This window comes from Kwoniella dendrophila, chromosome 3, assembly GCF_036810415.1.
Source record: "Kwoniella dendrophila CBS 6074 chromosome 3, complete sequence".
Lineage (NCBI taxonomy): Eukaryota > Fungi > Basidiomycota > Tremellomycetes > Tremellales > Cryptococcaceae > Kwoniella > Kwoniella dendrophila.
The window spans coordinates 43,297-66,181 of NC_089478.1; the positions used below are offsets into that span (position 1 = coordinate 43,297).

The 22,885-nt window shown below is 36.3% G+C and overlaps 8 protein-coding genes across 8 annotated transcripts; 7 read left to right on the top strand and 1 right to left on the bottom strand.

The window, feature by feature from the left end:
• Positions 1–714: 714 nt before the first annotated feature.
• On the top strand, positions 715–2,809 carry L201_002335 (uncharacterized protein; the record flags this gene model as incomplete). The annotated part of the gene is made up of 4 exons (XM_066218112.1): positions 715–718; positions 788–995; positions 1,068–2,525; positions 2,602–2,809. 4 exons carry the CDS (start codon positions 715–717, stop codon positions 2,807–2,809), a joined length of 1,878 nt encoding a protein of 625 aa, XP_066074209.1.
• A 785-nt stretch (positions 2,810–3,594) lies between these two features.
• L201_002336 (uncharacterized protein) lies at positions 3,595–5,700 on the top strand (the record flags this gene model as incomplete). The annotated part of the gene is made up of 7 exons (XM_066218113.1): positions 3,595–3,906; positions 3,999–4,335; positions 4,394–4,548; positions 4,618–4,866; positions 4,969–5,113; positions 5,206–5,548; positions 5,634–5,700. 7 exons carry the CDS (start codon positions 3,595–3,597, stop codon positions 5,698–5,700), a joined length of 1,608 nt encoding a protein of 535 aa, XP_066074210.1.
• Positions 5,701–5,976: 276 nt separating this feature from the next.
• On the bottom strand, positions 5,977–9,500 carry L201_002337 (uncharacterized protein; the record flags this gene model as incomplete). The annotated part of the gene is made up of 13 exons (XM_066218114.1): positions 5,977–6,159; positions 6,239–6,443; positions 6,522–6,972; positions 7,045–7,141; positions 7,227–7,587; positions 7,676–8,103; positions 8,194–8,451; positions 8,547–8,671; positions 8,785–8,853; positions 8,944–9,141; positions 9,206–9,227; positions 9,294–9,308; positions 9,366–9,500. The coding sequence occupies 13 exons, from the start codon at positions 9,498–9,500 to the stop codon at positions 5,977–5,979; spliced, it is 2,547 nt and encodes an 848-aa protein (XP_066074211.1).
• A 1,248-nt stretch (positions 9,501–10,748) lies between these two features.
• Positions 10,749–12,842, top strand: L201_002338 (uncharacterized protein; the record flags this gene model as incomplete). Its single annotated transcript, XM_066218115.1, has 9 exons — positions 10,749–10,824; positions 10,885–10,918; positions 10,987–11,056; positions 11,117–11,166; positions 11,234–11,300; positions 11,364–11,475; positions 11,535–11,620; positions 11,686–11,891; positions 11,966–12,842. The coding sequence occupies 9 exons, from the start codon at positions 10,749–10,751 to the stop codon at positions 12,840–12,842; spliced, it is 1,578 nt and encodes a 525-aa protein (XP_066074212.1).
• Positions 12,843–13,552: 710 nt separating this feature from the next.
• L201_002339 (uncharacterized protein) lies at positions 13,553–14,564 on the top strand (the record flags this gene model as incomplete). Its single annotated transcript, XM_066218116.1, has 3 exons — positions 13,553–13,855; positions 14,014–14,083; positions 14,251–14,564. 3 exons carry the CDS (start codon positions 13,553–13,555, stop codon positions 14,562–14,564), a joined length of 687 nt encoding a protein of 228 aa, XP_066074213.1.
• Positions 14,565–15,881: 1,317 nt separating this feature from the next.
• L201_002340 (uncharacterized protein) lies at positions 15,882–17,962 on the top strand (the record flags this gene model as incomplete). The annotated part of the gene is made up of 7 exons (XM_066218117.1): positions 15,882–16,075; positions 16,172–16,332; positions 16,405–16,466; positions 16,542–16,787; positions 16,907–17,256; positions 17,347–17,760; positions 17,842–17,962. The coding sequence occupies 7 exons, from the start codon at positions 15,882–15,884 to the stop codon at positions 17,960–17,962; spliced, it is 1,548 nt and encodes a 515-aa protein (XP_066074214.1).
• A 526-nt stretch (positions 17,963–18,488) lies between these two features.
• L201_002341 (uncharacterized protein) lies at positions 18,489–20,091 on the top strand (the record flags this gene model as incomplete). Its single annotated transcript, XM_066218118.1, has 6 exons — positions 18,489–18,564; positions 18,695–18,944; positions 19,103–19,161; positions 19,292–19,473; positions 19,611–19,704; positions 19,784–20,091. The coding sequence occupies 6 exons, from the start codon at positions 18,489–18,491 to the stop codon at positions 20,089–20,091; spliced, it is 969 nt and encodes a 322-aa protein (XP_066074215.1).
• A 562-nt stretch (positions 20,092–20,653) lies between these two features.
• On the top strand, positions 20,654–22,686 carry L201_002342 (uncharacterized protein; the record flags this gene model as incomplete). The annotated part of the gene is made up of 10 exons (XM_066218119.1): positions 20,654–20,710; positions 20,795–20,855; positions 20,910–20,941; positions 21,015–21,054; positions 21,137–21,263; positions 21,432–21,620; positions 21,728–21,794; positions 21,915–22,146; positions 22,246–22,338; positions 22,481–22,686. The coding sequence occupies 10 exons, from the start codon at positions 20,654–20,656 to the stop codon at positions 22,684–22,686; spliced, it is 1,104 nt and encodes a 367-aa protein (XP_066074216.1).
• Between the last annotated feature and the right edge of the window lie 199 nt (positions 22,687–22,885).

Consider the following 22,885-nt stretch of genomic DNA (forward strand, 5'->3'; position numbering starts at 1 on the left):
TTTGTTTTACGTGATTCTTCATGATAAGCTGACTATCACTACAGGTGGTCTCGTGTGGTCACAATTATATCTGGTAAGTGCCTTGCTGCATATAATTCAACATCGCATATAGAAGGGATATTTCGAGATCTCTTATCGTCCAGCGTAAGGATAATTGATAAGGGCGATCATTGTCGCGACGTCATGCCGTTGTTTTCGGCAAAAGCAGCTTCTTTAAGAGAAAATATAAGCTTAAACAGTGCCGTCAAAATCAATTCCATACAGTCTTCAAAAGCCGTATGTAAATATGTTTCGCTGAGGTTGGAGCTAATGCCGAATGTTCTGCTTGACCATCTTGAGGACGGAAGAAGGAAAGGGAAGTATCAAAAATACTAAGCGAAGTCACAAAGATGGCAGCATGGCTTCTTACGCTAATCTCTCTCTGGATTCGTCTATCAACGCATCACTGGGAACTACTCTAAATTTAGCTCGAAATTTGATTCATGTGATGTGATTTTGGACCAGCATGGTACACTGATAGCTTATCTACTCCTTATCACCTCAAGTGTAGTTTGATTCCATATCTATACAAATACAATTCTTCGGAAAATGAACCGAAATCTTTCCGTCAGCTGTGACATATATACTGAATGACTTTTGTGGCCAAGAATCGAAATCGCCCCGCTCACCCCTCATTTATAATTCATACCAATATTATCAGGCGGTTTGATCAGAATGAGTAAGTCCCGATTTAGCATCCTACATATGCGCTTTGGTACTTAGCTAAAATGTGTTGAGCATTTAACAGGTAGCCACGCAGAAGTCATTCAAGATGTTATAGCAGCACCAATTACACCAGCTGGAATGCCAGCTCATGGTACCCAAGTAGAAAAGGAGAAAAATCAGAATGAACACGAAGCTGTTGCCGCCGTCAGTGCGGCAGATTACCTTTCAGCAGATGAAACACCAACAGCTGAAGAATTACTTGTTCTAAGAAAAGTTCCTGCAACCATGCCGTGAGTATCTCTTTCCCAGCTTGAAGCGAAACGTGATCAAGGGTAACAAGCTGAACTGAACTTGGTATATAGTTGGATCGGTATCCTTTTATGTCTTGTCGAATTCGCTGAACGAGCATCATATTATGGAGTCAAAGGTCCATTCAACAATTTCATCAAGAACGGTCTACCTAAAGGTGGTAATGGAGCTGGGGCCGTAGCGAAAGGAGACGCAGGTTTACAACAATCAGCCGGCGCTTTAGGTTTAGGTTCAGTTGATGCTTCAGCTTTAACAAACTTGTTCACTTTCCTTGCTTATGTCATTCCAATTTGGGGTGGTATAGTAGCCGATTCAAGATGGGGTAGATTCAAAACTATCTGTGTGGGAACAGCTGTTGGAGCTGTTGCTCATGTCCTTCTGGTAATACCGGCCATTCCATCTGTAATAGAAAAGCCAAATGCTGCACTCGGTACCTTTATCGTTTCAATCATCATCTTAGCTTTCGCTTCTGGGTTCATCAAACCTTCGTTAGGTCCACTATTATGTGATCAAGTACCAAACAAAGTACCAATCATCAAAACTTTGAAATCGGGTGAAAGAGTTATCCAAGATCCTGGAGTAACTGTTGAAAGATGGTTATTAATTTTTTACACATGTATTAACATTGGGGGTTTCTTCGCTGTTGCAACTTCTTATGCTGAAAGATTAGTTGGATTTTGGTTAGCTTATTTACTTCCTGGAATAGTTTATTTCTTAATGCCTATCGTGTTAGTATTCTGTTACAAACGAATTCAAAAGATACCACCTCAAGGTTCAGTTACTGTTCAAGCATTTAAAGTAATCAAGATGGCCATGTCGAATGGAGGTTGGAAAAAAATGATCAAAGGTGGTCCGGAGTTTTGGAAACATGCTACTCCATCATACTTGGAGCAAAATGGCCATCAAAACGATATCGCTAAAGTCGCTTGGACCGATAGATTCGTTGAAGAAGTTCGTCAATCTTGCAGCGCTTGTGCTGTCTTCTTCATCATCCCAATCTATGTCTTAGCAGACGGTGGTATCGGTAATCAAATGAACGACATGTCAGTAGCTATGAGACTTGATGGTCTACCAAACGATTTAATCTCAAATTGGAATCCACTCGCCATTATCATCGCTTCACCTTTCTTCACCTACGTTTTTTACCCTTGGATGGCTAAAATTGGGCATCCTCTCAAGCCAATGACTCGTCTTTTCATAGGCTTCATGTTAGGGTCAATAACATGTATTCTCTCAGCAATAATCCAATGGAGAATCTACAAGACATCACCTTGTGGATATAACGCTTCAGATTGTGACATTGGAATAGGAGTATCATCTGTATCACTTTGGTGGCAAGTGCCACTTTACACTTTACCTGCAATTGGAGAATTATTCGTCTTTGTCACTTCATATGAACTTGCTTATACAAGATCACCACCTGGTATGAAAGGTTTTGTATATGCTTGGTCCTTATTCAATCAAGCTATCGCTTCTGCCATAGGTCTAGCTTTATCAAATGTAATTCAGGAGTAAGTTCTGGTCGATTGCCACTTCTCATTCGTACCATTGCTGATCCGCAGTTGATCTTTTCTTTTCCGTTTTTAGTCCATATCTCATTTGGCCTTGGGTTGCTTTAGCTGTAGCATGTTTCCTCACTGCATTCTTATTCCCAACTTACTTCAAACACCTCGATGAGCCACTTGATCATTTCGCTGATACCACTGCCGAAGTTGGAGTACAACAACATATCAATTATCATCCTCAAGCTTACGATAATCGACAAAATATCGAAGATGTCGAAAGAAAGGCTTAGATAACGTTGTAGAAGATAATGCATACAGGGTCATGAGAATTGAATGACATGGATATTGGGAGATGATGTGTTAGAATTGTATGGGGTATGAGGTATTTTTGTATTTATCTGTAATGATGTCTCCGTCAATGATTTATGCAGATATAATAGCTGGTCGCCTGCTAGTATTACGGTATGCACTGGATAGCGATTATATCGCTTGTATTTTCCGCTGAATTCGGGATCGCATCAATTGCCTTGACGTTAACAGGCCTCATCATACAGCTACAGTGAGTCTAGTGCGATAAGAATAACGTAACGATGTTCCGCATGATACCAAATTTCGTTATATATCCAGCTCTGTAAAATCTCTTTTACAATTGCCGGTCAACCCATATGCTAGTATACTGTATGCCGTTTATTCGATAATCGTGTTTCAATTTGTTACGTGATATCAATAATTTTTGATTTTTAATGATGCTATTTTTAGTCGCTTAATTCCAACATCACCTTCTCTTGGTATCTTTTGCTCCATATGGTGTTTTTGGTTCGCTTAACCACGAGCTAAATTTTCGATGATCTGAAATGATACCGTAGGAGCAGTTACAATTTTACTGATAGCTTATCGCTAGACTAAACCATGCGACGTTTCAATCAGCTAATGATGGGATAGTGGAAATGACAATTCTGAACTTTTACAGGTTATTCAACATGCATATCTGCCAACATTCGAAAAACTCGACAAGTATACAATATACAATAATTCCATTCTAGACAGATCATTTCGAGATTATAATCGTCGAAAGATGAGTAGTAAACCATCTTCTTCACCAGAATGGGAAGACAAAACCGTTTATCCATCTACCACACCAGCGGATGATCTCAACTACAATGGTCATGAACATGCTCAATATACAGATGTAGAAGTAGCTTTAGGTGAAGATGAAATAACTCAAAGAAATCCAATTTTTCGTAAATTAGGTGGATTGTTTAATAAAGGTGTTGAAGCTAGAGGTATTGAAAGAGTTCCAGAAGATGAAAGAGATGGTAAACATACTATAGGATTATTGTTACTATGGTGGAGTGTTAATATGGTAGTTTCGACGTTACCTATAGGTGTGAGTACAAATGTTGATGGCTATTACATTGTTGTTCATTCACCCCTACTCAACTAGTATGTATAGCTGATGAAACCTTTTATTTCCGTTAGTTGTTAGCACAAGCATATTACACATTAACATTCCATTCCGCTGTAGCAGCAATAGTAACATTTACTGCCTTGGGAGCAGCCTTTACAGCATTTATAGCTACATTGGGTCCAAAAACAGGTTTAAGAACAATGGTCATAACAAGATATTCAGTTGGATATATTGGTGCAACTATATTTTCAGTATTGAACATTTTAACTCAATTAGGATTTAGTGTTGTAGCTATTATTTTAGGTGGTCAAACTTTAACTAATGTATCAAATGATAAGTTACCTGTTGAAGCTTCAATTGTCATTGTTGGTTTCTTAGCTGTAGTACTTTGTTTCGTAGGATATGAAGGTCAGTATTATTTCACGATTTAGTTGGTGACATATATTGATTTGATTATTTACTATAGCTTTACATTTATGGGAACGTTATGCTTGGATATTACTATTCATCTTCTATTGTTGCATGTGGGGGTTAGCTGGACATAAAGGTTTCGAAATGGGTGCACAACAAGCCAAACAAGCCACGGGAAAAGAATATGCAGGGGATTTCTTGTCTTTCGGAGTGAGTTAAACTTGTGCTTTAACTAGTTATCATGTACTTGAAAGCACTAATGAAGATTATATAAAATAGGGTATCGTCTTCTCTTCAGCTTCAGGTTGGGCACCAGTGGCAGCAGATTTCAATTGTAGATTACCATCAAATATCAAAGCATGGAAAGTCTTCTTACTTACTTGGTTTGGTTTAATGGTTCCATTGTTATTTGTCGAAATCCTTAGTGCAGCTTTAATGACTGTTCCAGCATATGCTGAAGCTTTTGAAGAAGGAGATGCTGGCGGTGTTTTAGCTACTGTATTTGAACCTTGGGGTGGAGGAGGAAAGGTAAGCGTTACAATTCCCCACCGTCCGAGCGTTATTCATCATCCAATCATCCGACCTATATCGTTTCATCTGTGAATTTGCTGATTTAATTGGAATGAATAGTTCATCCTTGTCATCTTTGCCTTTAGTATTATATCCAATCTTATCCCAAATACCTATTCTGCTGCTTTATCATGTCAATGTCTATTACCTGCTTTCCAAAAGATTCCTCGAGCTCTTTGGACAATCTTAGTATTTGTGATTTACAGTGAGTATTGATCACAGATATATGGATCGGCTCTATGTTGCGATCAGATCGAAAAATTGTCTGGCTAATAAAAACCAATCTTCCTTTCATAGCTGTTGCTGCCGTAGCAGGTCGAGATCACTTTTCAGAAATCTTATCTAATTTCCTTGCAATTTTAGGATACTGGATAGCTTTCTTTGTAGTTGTAGTATTTGAAGAACATTATATATTTAGATACTTGTTTCATAGACAAGGAGATAATTCTGGTGGACCTTCAAGAGGATATGATTTGAATATATATGATAATTTCAAAAAATTACCTATTGGAATAGCAGGTATTTTAGCTTGTTGTTGTGGTGCTGGTGCTGCAGTTGTAGGTATGGCTCAAGTTTGGTATATTGGTCCTGTAGGTAAATTGTTTGGTGAATATGGTGGTGATTTAGGTTTTGAAATGAGGTGAGTTGTGAATTCGACAGATATTGTCAAAACAAGTTTTTCTGTTTATTTTCGTCAATTGATGCTGATTTTCACATTCAAACAGTGCTATCGTAACAGCTATCATTTATCCACCTTTGAGATACATCGAGTATCGATTAGTAGGAAGATAAGTCCCAAGCTACATCTATCACGGTCATAGGATACGAAGGGAACGCCTTTCAAAGGCAATCAAGTAAAATAGCCTATTCATCAAAAAAATCTATTGTATGCATTCTAAATATGTAATATAAACGCACTGGTATCGATACAGAATTAAAAAGCTTATTGTGATTGGAATTCATGAATGATCAAACACAATCGCGTAGGGAAAATATACCAAACAAAGTCCATAATCATGGCAAAGGCGGATCCAAGAAGTACTATCTAAGAAAGCAAGACCCCGATAGCTATAACCAAGCAGGTTGATAGACTTGAGGTTGTTGTAATCCAATCCACTTGAAAGAATTCTCAACAAATACGGGTTTTGATAATACTATCTTGGTCGATGAAATACCTAACCTAATTTCATATTCACCTTTTCTACCAATCCAAGCTTTTTCTTGAGTACTATAGAATGAGAAAGCTTTGTGCTGAAAGGAGAAAAAGAACGTAAAAGTCAGTCGTTATCTCAAATATTCATCAATCATATGTGCAAGAGAAAGAACTTACATCTAATGTAATTGTAATTTCTTTCGATTCTCCAGGTTGTAAAAACACTTTCTTCATACCTGCTAATTCATGTTCAGGTCTTTCGATTACTGGTGATAAATCATGTATATAGATTTGGGCGACTTCTGAACCTGGTAATTTACCAGTATTTTCGATCTTGAAATTAATCTTAGCACCGAACTTTTCAGATCTGACTGATAATTCGCTACAAAAAGCAATCATTACTGTCAGTCAACATTATGTAGAGGTAGGTAAGAGTCTAAAAGTTGAAAGAACGACATACCTAAATTTGAATGAAGTATAACTTAAACCATGGCCGAAAGAGAATTCGGATTTTGGATTATTATCTCTATCGAAATACCTATAACCGACATTCAAACCTTCTTCGTAAACGGTATTTATAGGATGACCGAAATTTTTATCACTTGCATGATCTTCTAATTTTTTAGACCATGTTACAGGTAATTTACCTGAAGGATTAATTTTACCGAATATAACATCTGATATAGCTTGACCACATTCATTTCCACCAAAGAAAGCTTGTAAGACAGTTGAAGCTTTTTCAACCCAAGGTAATTCGACTGGCATACCACTTTGGTTTACTATGATTGCTTTTGGATTAACATCTAATATAGATGAGACTAGTTCATCCGTTCCAGGTGGTAATTTCATATCTTCCCTATCATATGCTTCAGACTCCCATTCAGAGTTTGTACCGATACAGACGATAGTGACTAGGTGGCGTAAACAGCGGTATCAGTCTCAAGGCGATGATGGATTGTGGTTTGAGATGCTATTGAACTCACCATCCGATTCCTTAGCAAGCTTGACTGCTTTTTCAATTTCTTCTTTGGCATCACGTTTCTTCTTACCACCAATTCTGATACCGCCTCTTCTACCGGTCTATCGTTATGACATGAAAGACATTTTGGTCAGCCACTGTAAAGAGGCCCATTGAGCTCATAGGGTTGTGGTAAAGCCAACTCACATAAGGTGACATAGCATTGAGCTGTTTGAAATTTGAGAATCTAACTTCCACTTGATATTCTTTTCCAGCTTCAACTTGAACTTCACCTGTTCTTTCTTCTGCACCAGTATTAAAGAATAATAAACCTTCTTTTTGATCAGTCGAATTATCAATAATTTTCTTTCCATCCAAATATAAATCAGCTTGTCCAGCTACACCTAAACCTAATTCCCAAATTCCACTTTCATCAGGTGTGAAAACGGTTTTGAGTGAAACATATCCTCTAACAGGAATTTCTTTTGGTATTCCATCAATGAAATATGAGAAAGCTGAATTATTGAATTTGGAAAATAATGGTTTAATTTTACTATTTTCCCATGGACTATCAAAAAAGAACATGTTTGGTCAATACTGAATCAACCGATCGAATGATACGACTAGAGATTGTTTACTCTTGTAAATTAACTCACTTCTGATCATAGAAATCACATTGTACACCTGGCCCAGCAGCTTTACCATTGACTGGATGATGTATATAAGGAGTCAATAATGGTGTCCATCTTGAAGAATCTGCTCCAATTGTATATTCGACTTTTGCTCCTAAAGCCTCGGCATCTTTAGTTATAGCTTCTAAAGGTGTGACTAAATAAGTAGGAGCTAAATTTGCTGAACCACCACCTGCATAAGCAGCGATTTTGGCATTTGGACCTATAACAGCTATTTTGTTTGAAGTCAAACTCGATGATATAGGTAAGATACCTTGATCATTTTTGAGTAAAACTACAGCTGAATCAGCTGCTTCTCTTAATAAAGCTCTAACTTGAGGTGTATTGATTGTATCTTCTTCTTTTTCGAAATCGATACCTGATTGTTGAGCTTCTCTGACGTAGTGTAGTACCTATTGACATACAAGCCAGTACTGCGTATTTAGCTATCATTCTAGTTGTAAGTCGATAACAGTATACTAGTAATTCTACAGTCTACTCACCCTTAAAACACATTCATCAATATCATCATTAGTTAATTTACCACCTATTATATCTCTTTCCAAACTTGAACCTCTCATTAAAGCTGGACCAGGCATTTCTAAATCTAATGAAGCTATTATAGCTTCTGAGGAAGAGTATGTTCCACTCCAATCTGACATTATCATACCTTTAAATTCAAAATCTTGTCTTAAAATTTTACGTAGTAAGAAAGGATGTTCTGCTACATGTAATCCATTTACCCGATTATAACTTGACATCTAAGAACCCAGTAATAGAAAGAGAACTTCTTGTCAGTCCCTCCGTTTTCTCGGTTTATTATACGGAAATATTGACGAAGGAATTCAGAACTCACAAATACAGACGGTCTAGCTTTACATTGGATTCTAAATGGTTCCAAGTAGATCTCGTGCATTGTTCTCTCGTCAATAACAGAATTGTTACTTCTTCTCAAGTACTCTTGCTCGTTTGCCAAGAAGTCTGTGAATATTAGCTATCATCCTTGCTTTCTCAACTTACGTTTTGGTGCTATATCACATATACTTATCAGCTAAATTCCGATACAGCAGTATATGAACAGAACAATCACTCACATGTCATGACCTTTTTTGATTGTACACCTTCAATCCAAGCTAAAGCGATATGTCCGCAAAGATAAGGATCTATGAATTCACATGTATACAGAAACACACAATCAGCTTTTAGCATCATCAATTATTGATTAATTGTACCTCAAATGACGAGTTACTAACCTTCACTAAAACTCTCGAAACCTCTTCCACCACATGGATGCCTTTGACAATTTGTTGTTGGACCAAGTAAACAATGTACACCTCTTGCTCTACATTCTTCACCTAATGCTTCACCTATACGTTTAGCTAGATCAACATCCATTGATGCTGCTAATCCAGTAGCTGATGGGAAACACGATGCAGGTGCACCGTTCGTCCCTAAATCATAGATTTGATCAGATTTGACTCATACATTCGTTGATATGAGAAACAGTAAACTCACAAGCTGTACCTCGTACACCATTCTAACTCAGATTTTAATCAGCTTTTCTCCCTATTGTATATCTTAGTTGTCTAAGCGCTGAACTTACAGGACCATCACTACACTATATCACCTGTCAGCTTGAATTTACTTATACGACTGTGGTAAAGCTTTCACTCACTCTTACTCTCGGTACACCTAGTCTAGGTACAGGTACAGTATGCCACATATCATCTCCACTAAGTAAAGCTATCTTCTCTTCAGTTGAAAGCTGCGTCAAGACCGCCTCTGGGTCGATGATGGGAAACTTGGCCATATTGAATTAGAGTTTATACTTGAATTTGAATTATTGAAGTGATATGGAGTGTTGACTATTCTGTATTGTATGAACAAGAATAAGAGTGGAAGATATATGTACAGACTGGAAATCAAGGAAGAGGGGGGTGACGAAGACTATTTTACAAACTAAACAGTGTATCTATCTATCTATCAGAGTCTACCATATCCTGTGACCGATACCGACGACGAGGGACAAAAAAAGGATGAATGGATGTTTGCTATATGAGTATATCATCTCATTTCACCTCATCTTCTCCCTCTTGCAACATGTTGAGAGTATCAAAACAAATCCCAATTGCCCCCTTCGCTAGTTGCGTTTCGGTTCGGACAAAAGAAGAGCGAACAAAATGAACAGTATGATACACTCTCGGTATAACTTCGGTGAAAGGATTTCCTCTCGTCCATTACCGCTTTTTGTAGTCTATTTATGGTATTCTTGGCAGAGCGTTAACACGACGGACCGGTTCATGGAATGTTAATTGAGATTTGATATTCTTCATTTGTCATTTAAGCTACATACAGCTACCTCCTTTACAGGAACCATCATCCATCATTTGGTACAGTCAACCAATGCATATCGGGTGAGAGCGGACATGCACAAACCCACTGATTGATGGTAACTTACCAGTAAATAAGGGGCAATGACGGAGTCCCTTTGTCATGTTAAATTACCGTTTCAAGCTTCTGTTTACGCTTTGATGCTTTGACGCTTTAACCATGGTGGTTACCTCCACACCTCCGAAGTTTCTCCTTTTTTCCTTATGTATAAACAAAATAAAAACCTCTGTTCGGTAACCTCATCAACCATCAAACCCAACATTCATCATTTCATTTCGTTACCATTGATTTTTTTTTCAATGTTATGCAAATCAAATGGATTAATGGTATTCCCGGTCCGTCTTTTTCATCGGTATTCGTCTGTCATCTGACGAAGAAGAGGTAAGAGGAAGAGGCAAATCAATAAGAATATCTAAGAACAAACAGTGGGCGGGATAGAGTATACGTTTGGGTAAATGTAAAGGGAATCCCGACTTTCCGAAAGTCGAACTCGAACAAGCAGAAACAAGACCAAACAAAAAACATATATAAAGAGCTGGACTTCTTCTTCCCCATCTTTCACTTCAAAAAGTTTGTCTTCCTCCATCTCACCCCCGCGGTGTCTCCATAACAACGATCAAATTACGATACAAATCAAAATATTTTTTCAAATCGTTGATATATCAAAATGTCTTCAACGAAATTCTCAGATTTACCAAATAATACCGCTTCCAAATGGTGGAAGGATCCTGGTATGCGAATTAGTGAGTTACCTATTCTGTGTTAGATTCATAGGGTACGCTGCTAACAAAGTTGAACATCAGGTTTCGTACATATTATTACCCTCTACTGTGCTGTGTAGGTATAAATGACCGATTTATATAATAAGTATCGAGCATGTATAGCTAATCAACGATCGTATATAGATATTCATTGGGTTACGATGGATCTCTTCTTAATGGTCTTCAAGCTCTCACAGAGTGGAACAAAGATTTCGTAGGTCATGATCAGAGATTCTGTAAAGTAATTCAGCTGACCAGCTACTTCCTTGATCAGAACAAACCAACTGGTACTAAACTTGGTCTAATCGCCGCTTCATACTACCTGCAAGTATACATTGACCTGGATACAGCAGCATGAAACACTGTCTGACATCTTTTGTCACGTTTTTAGTCCCAAAATCCCCCTTACTTTCGTCATTGCCTGGATGGTAGATCGATACGGACGAAAAATTGGTCTTGTAAGTTGGTCCTGATCTCGGGTGGTTTCTCTTAAGCGATATAAACTGATTTGTCTCAAACAGTACTTTGGTGCTCTGTTCATGTTTGCCGGTGCTCTTTTAGGAGGATTCTGTCAAAATACTTCACAACTTGTCGGTTCTCGTGTTTTGCTTGGTGCAGGAACAGCTGCTGCTCGTGAGTAAATATATTTACACCTCTTTCATCGGAATTATACTGATAATGATAATAAACAGAGGTAACTGCCGCTGCTCTCGTACCCGAACTTGCTCATCCTAGAATTAGACATTATGCTGGTGGTTTCCTAAATACCACTTACTACGTGAGCTAACATATTTAACTCTATCCTTGTAAATATTAAGCTCACATTATTTGAATATCTCTTAGGTCGGTTCCATCTTTGCCGCTTGGCTTACCTTCGCTATGGTATACTATCCCGGTTCAAGTTCATGGTCATGGCGTGTACCTACTCTTGTCCAAGGTTTCGGTCCTCTTTTACTTGGTATTGGAGCCTATTTCATCCCACAATCCCCTCGATGGCTCGTTAAAAAAGGTAGAGTTGATGAAGCTCATGAAATCTTGGCCACTTATCAGTAAGTTCGATACTCGATAATACAACTCAATCATATCCTTATGTACTTCATGCTGACCAAATTTATTACTACAGTGCTAATGGAAAAATGGATGATGAACTTGTTTTACTTGAAATGAGAGAAATCAAAGCCTCTGTCGAACTCGAAAAAGTAGCTGAATCTGCATCATGGTTAGCATGGTTCCAAACTAGAGGAAACCTCAGAAGATTCTTCGTAATTATCATTTTAGGTACAGCAACACAATGGGTTGGTAATGGTGTTGTACAATATTATTTAGTTCCAGTATTAAAAACTGTCGGTGTAACGAAACCTGCTCAAACTACAGGTGTAAATGGTGGATTGGCAATTTGGAATTGGTTCATTTCAATGTTTGGTGCGAGTTTAGTTGAAAGATTTGGAAGAAGAAAATTATTTTTAACATCAATTATTGGAATGTTTTGTTCATTCGTTATGATTTTAGGTTTAGCTGGTGGATATAACACGAATCATCATTCTTCAACTGGTTTAGCAATGATTCCATTCATTTTCATATTTATGGGATTCTATTCATTAGCTTTAACTCCTTTACCAATGCTTTACGTTCCAGAAATTTGTCCTTTAGCATTAAGAGCTAAAGCGGCAGCTTTATTACTTTTAGCTCAAAATTGTGCACAATCATTCAATCAATTCGCTAATCCAGTAGCATTAAATTCTATTTCATGGAAATATTATGCTGTTTATGTTGGTGTAGATATAATTTATATTGGTTTATTCTGGTGGTTAATTAGAGAAACAAAAGGTTTAACTACAGAAGAAGCTGCTGTAGTATATGATCCAGATCACGTGCAAGAAGCTAATATGGAAGCTGAAAAAAGAATGCACCAGGAAGCTCTGAAAGTTGCTCATAATGAAGGTGAGCATGAGCTGGATGTGAAAAAAAGTGAATCACATGAACATGAATATAAAGTATAAATAAAATCTGAAAGGGGGTTTTAAGATAGTTATATGATAGGAAGATTTTAATCATAGGCAGTATCCCGGTAGAATCAATGTTTATATCTACATCTTCTATTTCGTATATGATTTGATTGGTAATACGACACATTTAATGCATAACATGCTGTAATACATTACATATGTCGCGCTGTCATCTTCAAAATGGATAATGGGACCAGCAAATGATGTTTATATCTCATGCTCAAACCCAGTTTCTTTGACTTTTCGTCGCCATATGCTTTCATAGCAAACCTCTGATGTGAATTATACTTTCATTTCATTCTCATTCTATGGCATATGAAAGAGCAAAGACGATCCATGACATGAATTTGCAATTTTAGGTGTTGATGTGCGGTCAGTAAATCATCCGGATTTTATCAGTTTATCAGTCGTCTGAAAAGTCTGGTTTAAGAACGCCAAGAACGTCATTTTATGAGATTGGGCACCGCATAGTATTTCCGAGTGTTGTATCTGGAATTGTTGATGAATCCTGCGTTGAGCTATTTGTCACAATTTAAAACATATATCCTACATAAAGGCATACCGATTGACAAACAATACGATGGAAGTGATATGGACATATCTTCCATCAACCTAATCTAACCATAATTTACAAGCTCCATTGATAAATCTACAAAAATCAATAGTGTAACCATCAAAATCAGTATTGCGCATCCATTATCATTATGTCTTCTTCGTCTTCCTCATCTTCCTTAAATCCAATCGCTAAACCCTCTCCACCTATATCAGAACAAAATGAAACACCTGATCAATTGAATTTAATGATTTTAGGTAAACCATACATAGCCTCAGATAAATATTTAGGTAGAATAAGAGATGAATCATATGAAAAAGTTTATGCATTTAATCGAATAAGAAATACAGAAAAAAGAATGAAAAAAACTATAAAAGGTTTTATAAATTTAAAAGATCAAGATGAAGAGAATACACCTCAAACTACTATAGCTTTACCGTTTTCATGTGAATATGTGAGTTGCATTACCCTTTTTAACGTGTATCGATGCCACTATTCAGATCTCTTGAACAATCTTATATATCGCTTGTTTACTTGATCAAGAAACACCAATCTTAGAAACGACGATGATGATGAGCTGAAAAGCTGATTAGAAGTCTCATATAAATTTAGGGATTCAATATAACTTTAGGAAATGAAATTTATATTGGACCAGAATGTCAATTTATCGATGTTTGTCCAAGTGAGTTTTTGATATTTTTTTTTGGCTTCTTTTTTGCTCAAATTTACTCTCGCAACATATTTAAGCTTTATCCCAAAACTCAAATATCCCATTTACTCTATATGAACAAGCTCCCCCTTATTATATTGACCGTGACTGACAGAAAGATCTTTTTTCTATTTTCATAGTTACAATAGGTAATCGAACAATGATAGGAGGAAGTTGTAAATTCTATACACCTTCACATCCAATTTCACCTGAAGAAAGAAATGGTGGAAAAGGACCTGAATGGGGTAAACCCATTGTAGTAGGTGAAGATGTTTGGATAGGTGGTAGTGTAATTATATGTCCTGGTATTAAAATTGGTAATGGTTCAACTATCGGTGCAGGATCAGTCGTAACTAAAGATATACCTGATAGAGTTGTCGCTGTAGGTAATCCTGCTAGAGTGATTAAGAAGATCTTGCAAGATGGGACAGTCGTTCCTGTATCAAAAGCATAAGAATATCAGAGTAGTAGGGAATATTCAATATATGTATCTAGTCGTTATGTTGTAAGGAAAATAAGATGGTCACGAAACTACTAATAGCAATTCAAGCGAAGACTACTTGTGTACGGTTGATAGATATACATGTTAAGACATACATGCCCTCTCGTTAAACTCAGCTCGTATTACTCGAGCATACTTGGTGCGAAACTGTCCAATCAGTCTTAGTATATTACCTAGGTCCAAGTTTCTTCGCATCGGTTATGATCATCAAGTATTCATTATCATTATTTTTGACAACATCCTATACATAGTTTCAGTTTGCATACTGTACGATATCTTCCGTGTATAAACCATATCATAACCATAAAATGTAATGCAATCTCTCGGCATAATCGGCACGCATATCACGTATTAAGAACGTTTAAGTACAATATTAAGCGAAGTTTTGACTTCTACGCCTTAACACCCCTTAATACTCCTTGGGTCGTTAAAGAACATAGTGATATATATGATATGCAGGGAGAAAGAAGGGAGAACAATAGCTAGAGTGGAAAGAGAAGTGAGAAGTAGTGAGGAGAAAGCAAACATGTCAAGGAAATTTCATTTTAAGCTTTTGACACTTTTACGCGGAAGCGAACTAAAATGTACTGTGATAATAATATCTTGAATATAACTTGCCAAGCAGAGGAAAGAATTGCAAAGTTTCCGAAATTTTCCATTTTTTACCCAATAGTTTCCGATTCCGAAAGACGATCTTCCATGAGATTCCCGTTGCCAACATTTTCGTCTTCATACCTCTCACTTGTAGGGTCATTCGGCTTGACGAACATCTGTTCATGACAAAGGAGAAACATTCTATTGGATCTACACCATCATGAAGACTACCCCCTTCCTTTCCCTTAGATGGGAATCCGCAGTTTGTTGTTCTTTCCCATAATATCGGACCCAATTGGATTTCATTCATATTCCCTTTTCACACATACTGCTGACTCAATCTGAACGGGCAAATACAGTAGAACTGCTCGGCCGTGGGTTTGATGCAAAATACCTCAAATCAATCAATTCCAGCTACTGTATGTTGTTACCAATATTTGGTATTCTTCTGGATCTGCGAATGGTAATGGTGGAATTCAAGATATCCCGTTTCGGATGGTTTCGCTATTTTTCAATTAACATGATACTTGTGATCACAATAAACACATGTTGATCTAGTGGGAATGGATTATATATATAAGTCAAGTGGACTTATCGAATGTTTGCTAACTTATTATCATCTATTTCAAATCACTAACGGATTAATACACTTACTTGACTTAAACAATCACATTAATGGATCTCAAGAATACATTAGCTTTTGTAGCTGCCGCAGCAACCTGGAAAGCAATGTCGAAATCTACTTCAACAACCAATGGTGAATTAACTCCTCAACAACAACAAAATGGACATGGTGAAGAAAAAGGTATACAATGTCCAGTAACTGGTAAAACACTAAATGGATCATCCTCTGGTTGTCCTGTTTCAAAGTAAGTCAAGTCGAACGCCTGAAAATATATCTTTTTATATATATGTGATATTACATCATTGATGCTAACAAATCCAACTCTGCTTTACTATTATAGTGGTTTCCCGAAACCTGATCCTGGACATAGATGCGAGACAGGTGATATAGAAGAAACTAAAATACCCGATGTACCACCTTTAACCCAAAAACAAAGAGAAATTATTAAATCTACTGCTCCTATACTTGCTGAACATGGTGTTACAATTACTACACATTTCTGTAAGTTTACATTTGAAACGATAATTGCAATATATAAGGAGATATGCTCATGATATGACCCGTTATTGATAGACAAAAATATGATACGTGCTCATCCTGAATTAAGAGATGTTTTCTCTGAATCTTCACAGAAAGTGAGTTGTGTCAAAATCACGGTATATCCTTTGTCTCTGTTTCAACCGTAGCTGATTTCACCTCAATCCAACTAGCTCGGTCATCAACCTCGTGCATTAGCTGCAGCAGTATACGCGTACGCATGTAATATAGATGATTTAACACCATTATTACCTGTTGTTGATAGAATAGCATATAAACATACATCTTTACATATCGTGGCAGAACAATATGGTATAGTTGGTAAACATTTGATTCAATCTATAGTTGATATTTTAGGTGACGCTGTCACACCTGAAATTGGTGATGCTTGGTTTAATGGTTATTGGAATTTAGCCAAGGTGAGTTTAGGAAGACTATCGTGATTACCAAGAAAATGAAAAAAGAAGTGTCAATAGTTTGCCTATTACATGTCAACAAAAAACTGACCGATGCTTGCATTTTTCTTTGCTATGAACAGATTTTCATTAATCGCGAAAGAGAATTTTATACAACAGCAGTAGAAAATGGAGGATGGGAAGGATGGAAACAATTCAAAGTAACTCAAAAAATCAAAGAATCAGATGAAATCACTTCATTTTATTTAAAACCTTTAGAATCCATTGATAGTGGAAAATCTTTACCTAAATATCATCCTGGACAATACATTGCAGTTTCATTATATATACCTTCATTAGGATATAAACAAGCCAGACAATATTCTTTATCGGATCGCTCAAATGGAGAATATTTTAGAATTAGTGTTAAACGTGAAGATGGGGTTGCAATTCCAACTAAAAGCAATCCTGTCGTACCTTCTCATCCAGGATGGTGAGTTACTATGAATATCTCTTCTCCTCTCATAGTCTACGTGTAGTAGTTTAGTACGAGCTTTTAACTAATGATAACGTTTTCGATTAGGATGTCAAACTTGCTTCACGAGAAATTACATGAAGGATCAATAATTGACGTTGCTTCTCCATATGGTGATTTCTTCTATGAACCATCTTTAATAGAACCTAACGCACCATTAGTTTTAATTTCTGCTGGTGTTGGTCAAACAGCTTTATTATCAATTTTGAACTCACAACTTGAAAACAAAGAAAAACCAATCAATTATATCACTGTAGCAAGAAACAAAAAGGTTCATGCTTTCGGTAATTATATTAGAGGAAAAGTCTTGAAAGAAAATCCTAATGTCTCTTATAAAGTATTTTATTCTTCACCTGAAGAAGGAAGTGATTTGTCAGGTAAAGATTATGATGTTAAAGGTAGAATGAATCTCAATCAAATTAAAGATAATTTATACTTGGATGATAAATCAACTGAATACTAGTGAGTACAGAGTCACGTCTTATTTCGACATTAAACATAGATAGAGGATTGAGCTGATATACCATCATCAATCCTTGTTAGCTTATGTGGTCCAGAGAAATTCATGGTAGATAAATTAGAAGAATTGAAATCATTTGGTATAGATGAAAAGAGAATACACATTGAATTATTCGCTGCAGGTGAATTACCTCAAACAGCTTAAACACAAGGTAACGGATGATTCTGGAATGAAAGTAGTAAAATAACGAAATACGATAAGGGGATTTGTAGGAACGTGAAGTGTAATATACCAAAACGAATTCTGTAAAATTTCTGTGATATATTGGAAGTGTCAATACATACATGTATCAATTTGTGCTTGGATTTGATTTGATGTTATCTCAGATCGTGATTCTCCATCAAAATAACCTTCAGTATCGTTGAATCTGCAATGTATGATGTCTTGATTAGAAAGGTAACACAAGAAAGTGTCTTTTGTCTCTCGTTATTCGGTTCGGTTGATAAGCGCGGTGGTTGTTCCGATCTCGTAATAATAATGGAAATGAAGTGATGTCTTACTTGCCCGAAGCTAAAGACAGGACTGGTCAATAAAAGGGCAGTCACTCGCAGCTCTTCAGATATGTGAACATTATAGTATATGTGTTGTTATATGTATCATCCTTGTCGCTCAATCGTTCATTTGGCAGCATCACTTTAACAAAGATTGGAATATATAAAGATAAATCAATATGAATTTCGCATATACTAATCAAGCTAGAAGATCATCAAAAACCAAATTACCAAGTAGTGGTAAATATGTAGCATGTGAGTGTTTTTTTTTTTGTTCTCATGCACATTCATACTTTTCCTTTGCTTTCGATCGGATTGGATTGGATTGGAAGAATACTTCTAAAAGCTGACCACAGATTGTATCCCCATTTTCAATGTTCGACAGATAGATCAAAAGGTAATCCAAGACCACATATAGGTGTTTTGGATCCATCATCAACGACAGTAACACCATTAAGATTTCCAGATAATTCACCTATAAGATCATTACATCATTTAATTGAAGAATGGGATAAAGTAAATGAAACTTTAATACCAGGTACACCAGTTGAAAATATAAATGATGTAGTTATTTTAGCACCTTTAAGAGGTAGAGATATTATTTGTGTTGGTAAAAATTATAAAGAACATGCTGAGTAAGTATAGAGTTATTCATTATTTGTTTTAAATACGCATTCTGTCTATGCCAATGTTTCACTCTATATTCGAGCTTAATCTATATATATATATACAAGAATTATCGTTGCTAATTTTGCTTATTATTTGTATGTATTGTACATCTTTCACATTATAGAGAATTTCATAATAGTGGTTACGATAAAAGTGATAATAAAGCTCAACCGGATTTCCCAGGTGAGTGGTTTGAAACGTTTTATTGTTTGTTATTCACCAACGAAACTTGTTTATCCTGGAATCGATAAGACATATATTGTATATACAGTATACTAACTCATATACATTCCTACTACTATTCTTCTCTCAGTGATCTTCACCAAAAGAGCTACATCAATTATCGGAAATGGAGCACACATTTATCCACATCCCGAAGTAACTAATTCAGTAGATTATGAAGGTGAATTAGCTATTATTATAGGTAGAGGTGGTATAAATATCAAAAAAGAAGATGCATGGGATCATGTTTGGGGTGCTACTATAGTAAATGATGTAAGTTTTATTTCGTTTTCATACTTTATATAATTCCCTATCTCTCCTATACAATATCTGTGATCATTGTATTGCTTGAGTTGTGTATTATTTGAATACAATCGCTAAATCAAAATAAAATATAATGAATTTCAAAGGTAACCGCAAGAGAAAGACAAAGAGATCATAAACAGTTTTACATTGGTAAATCTTTAGATACCTTTTGTCCAATGGGACCTTGGGCTGTTCATGGTGAGTTATTGCGCTATTTCTCCATCAATGTCATGATATTTCACCACACATTTTATACTGATATATCTGATTCAAATAGCTTCCGCACTTGATTTTAAGAATATGCACTTGACTACAAAATTAAATGGTAATATAGTACAATCACAAAATACATCAGAATTAATATTTGATATACCAACTTTGATTGAAACTTGTTCATTAGGTATAACATTACAACCTGGTGATATAATTTCAACAGGTACACCATCTGGTGTTTGTTTATCAACAGGTGTATTTTTAAAAGATGGTGATGTAATTGAAATTGAAATTACAGGTATAGGTAAATTGAAAAATAAAGTCGTTGATAGAGGTAAAGCTCCTGATTGTTTACCTGTAAGACAAACATAAAAAAGAATGTAAAATGATTTTCGGTAAAAAGGAAAAAACAGCAATAATTTAGAATGAATACAGAAGATAAAGAAAAGGTAAGAGTAATTTTGATAGAGCAATGATTTATGTATCTAAATAGCAATTGTACTACAGTACAATAAATGTATACAAAGTTCATTTCGGATATGCGGGGTGTTTAAGGAAAGATGCTTTGAGCAGTTACCAGTCGGAGATCTCAGCTGTTCAGTTGAATCTTCTTATCAGTAGCAAGATCTTTCCACGCCAAATCGTCTTTCTTCATTCGCCTCTGCATTCAGTACACTCATATTCAAATCTTGTATAGTTCATCTTGATCATATGTAAGAAGAGAAAGCGTTTGTCGTTCTTTGCTGCTTTGTTACGTAAAAATGACTATGTGTGAGGACTTTCGTCATCATACTCTATTAACTTTGAAATGTTCGATCGCGCAATTAAGATTAAATCGGATTTGACTAGACCATCTTTTCTTCCTTACCTCTTCCTTCTAACTTGTAAACAAAAAAAGAAAGACTAACATACGTCTAGTCAATAATCACAAAAAATGGCTTCAGCTGCTAGATTCCTTTCAACTGCTCGACTTGCTCGACCAACAATCTCTGTTAGTATGATGGACGGACATCTGTAATCAACCTATTAAGTTGTACTTGGGAAAAACTGACAAATCAATATTTTATTCAATTAGACCAACGTAGCTCGTCAAGCTAGAAGAGGTTACGCTTCTCCCGCTGCTGCTGGTGGTCCAAGTGAGTACACTTGTCAAAGTTGTGGAAATTATACATGCTAATTTTGCCATCTAGATTATGGTTTGATTTTGTCCCTTGCTGGTGTTGTAGGTTTTCAAATCGTTTTCTTTCCTTTGACCACACCACAAAAGAAGTTTTTATCTGATTATCTCGCTTTAGACCGGTATCGGTGCTTATGCTTACCTCCAATACAACCCTGGTGAGTTGTATCCAAATCACTCATCCATCAGTAATGTTTACAAGTATGATTCGATGCTAACTATTATACTATTTACTTGTAGCTGCTAAAGCTGAAATCTCAGCCAAAGCTCATGAATTAGAGGCTAAAGCTGAAGATAAAGTTAAACGTGTTCAATCTGAAGTTGATGCTGCAAATCAAGGAACAGGTTCATATGCAGCTTTAATCAAGTGAGTTGAATTTTTACTTTAGGACAATTAGGAATTTGTGTGATTCGTATTATCCTCTTATCGAATCCAAATACATTCGCTTGTTATTTTGATCATGATTCCTTTTTGTTTGTTTTTGCTTGACTTGATAGATTAGCTAGCTAATCATTCTACTCTTCTTCATCACAGAGACTCTTGGACACCTTTCACACTCACAAACATTGAACCATATAATCACAATACAGCTATTTACCGATTCTCTTTCGGTGAAGATGGTCAAGATAAAGTTTCAGGTGCAGAAGTTGCATCTGCTTTATTAGTCAGATCACCTCAAGGTGAAGGTGAAGTTAAAGATGATAAAGGTAAACCTGTTATCAGGTGAGCAAATTATCGCATCTTACTTCTTTTCTTATCAGCTTGGGACTATAATCGTTCTGATTGATGTGAAGAATCCGACTGATATCTTGTAATTAATCATCAAATAGACCATACACCCCCGTCTCATCAAATGAACAAAAAGGTCACATCGATTTAATGATTAAAGAATACAAAGTGAGTTTTGATCATTATCTGTAACAATAATCAAACCAAGCAAGGACAATATTTCTCCTAGAGATGGCTCTGAGTCATTCACGTTGAACGCAGCTTATCAAGTCTACTTCTCTTTCATAGGACGGTAAACTTACCCCTTACATGTCATCTATGAAACCTGGTCAACAACTCCTCTTCAAAGGTCCTATCCTTAAATTCAAATATGAACCAAATACTTTCGATAGAGGATTAGCTGTTGCTGGTGGTTCTGGTATTACACCAATGTATCAACTTATCTCTCACTCTTTGAATCTCCCTGAAGATAAGACAAAATGGACTTTGGTATTCTCAAACGTTACTGAAAAGGATATCTGTGAGTGTCGTTAACCAAACATAGGCAAAAGGACTTCCTTGGAACACCACACTCGAAAGGAAATGACTTAAGCTGATATTCTCATACTTGGCTGCTTAGTACTTCGAAAAGAATGGGATGAACTTGCTAAACAACATCCCGATAGACTTGATGTCAAATACGTTGTTGATAAAGCACCTTGGGGCTGGAAAGGTAAGTTAACCATTCTGTTTTTCTTCCTAATCATGCACATATCGATATCCATTCAAAAACGGTAGAAACAGCTTTATGCTCATTCTGAGCCAAAATTACTAATCATGCTTCTCTCCCTTTTTTTTTCCTAACAACGCGATAGGTGAAACTGGATTCATTACACCAACAATGATTTCTAAACTTTTCCCAAGAACACCAGAATCAAATGAAAAAGTTAAAGCATTCATTTGTGGTCCACCACCTCAAGTTAAATCACTTGCTGGACCTAAAGATGGTCCAAGACAAGGTGAATTATTAGGTGCTTTCAAAGAACTAGGTTATACACAAGATGAAGTTTTTAAATTCTAATAAGATCATGATCATGATTATGAATGATGTAGAACAATAGATCTAGAAAACCTAGAGATTATTTATAGATAAATCGGAATAGCATGAATGCATATTAAGATAAATGCAGTAAAATCAACTATCTCGCCGAATAGTATTGAGTTTGTCAAATGATAGCTGCCAATGACTGCATCGCAGATCTGTCGTCCGCCTTTTTTCC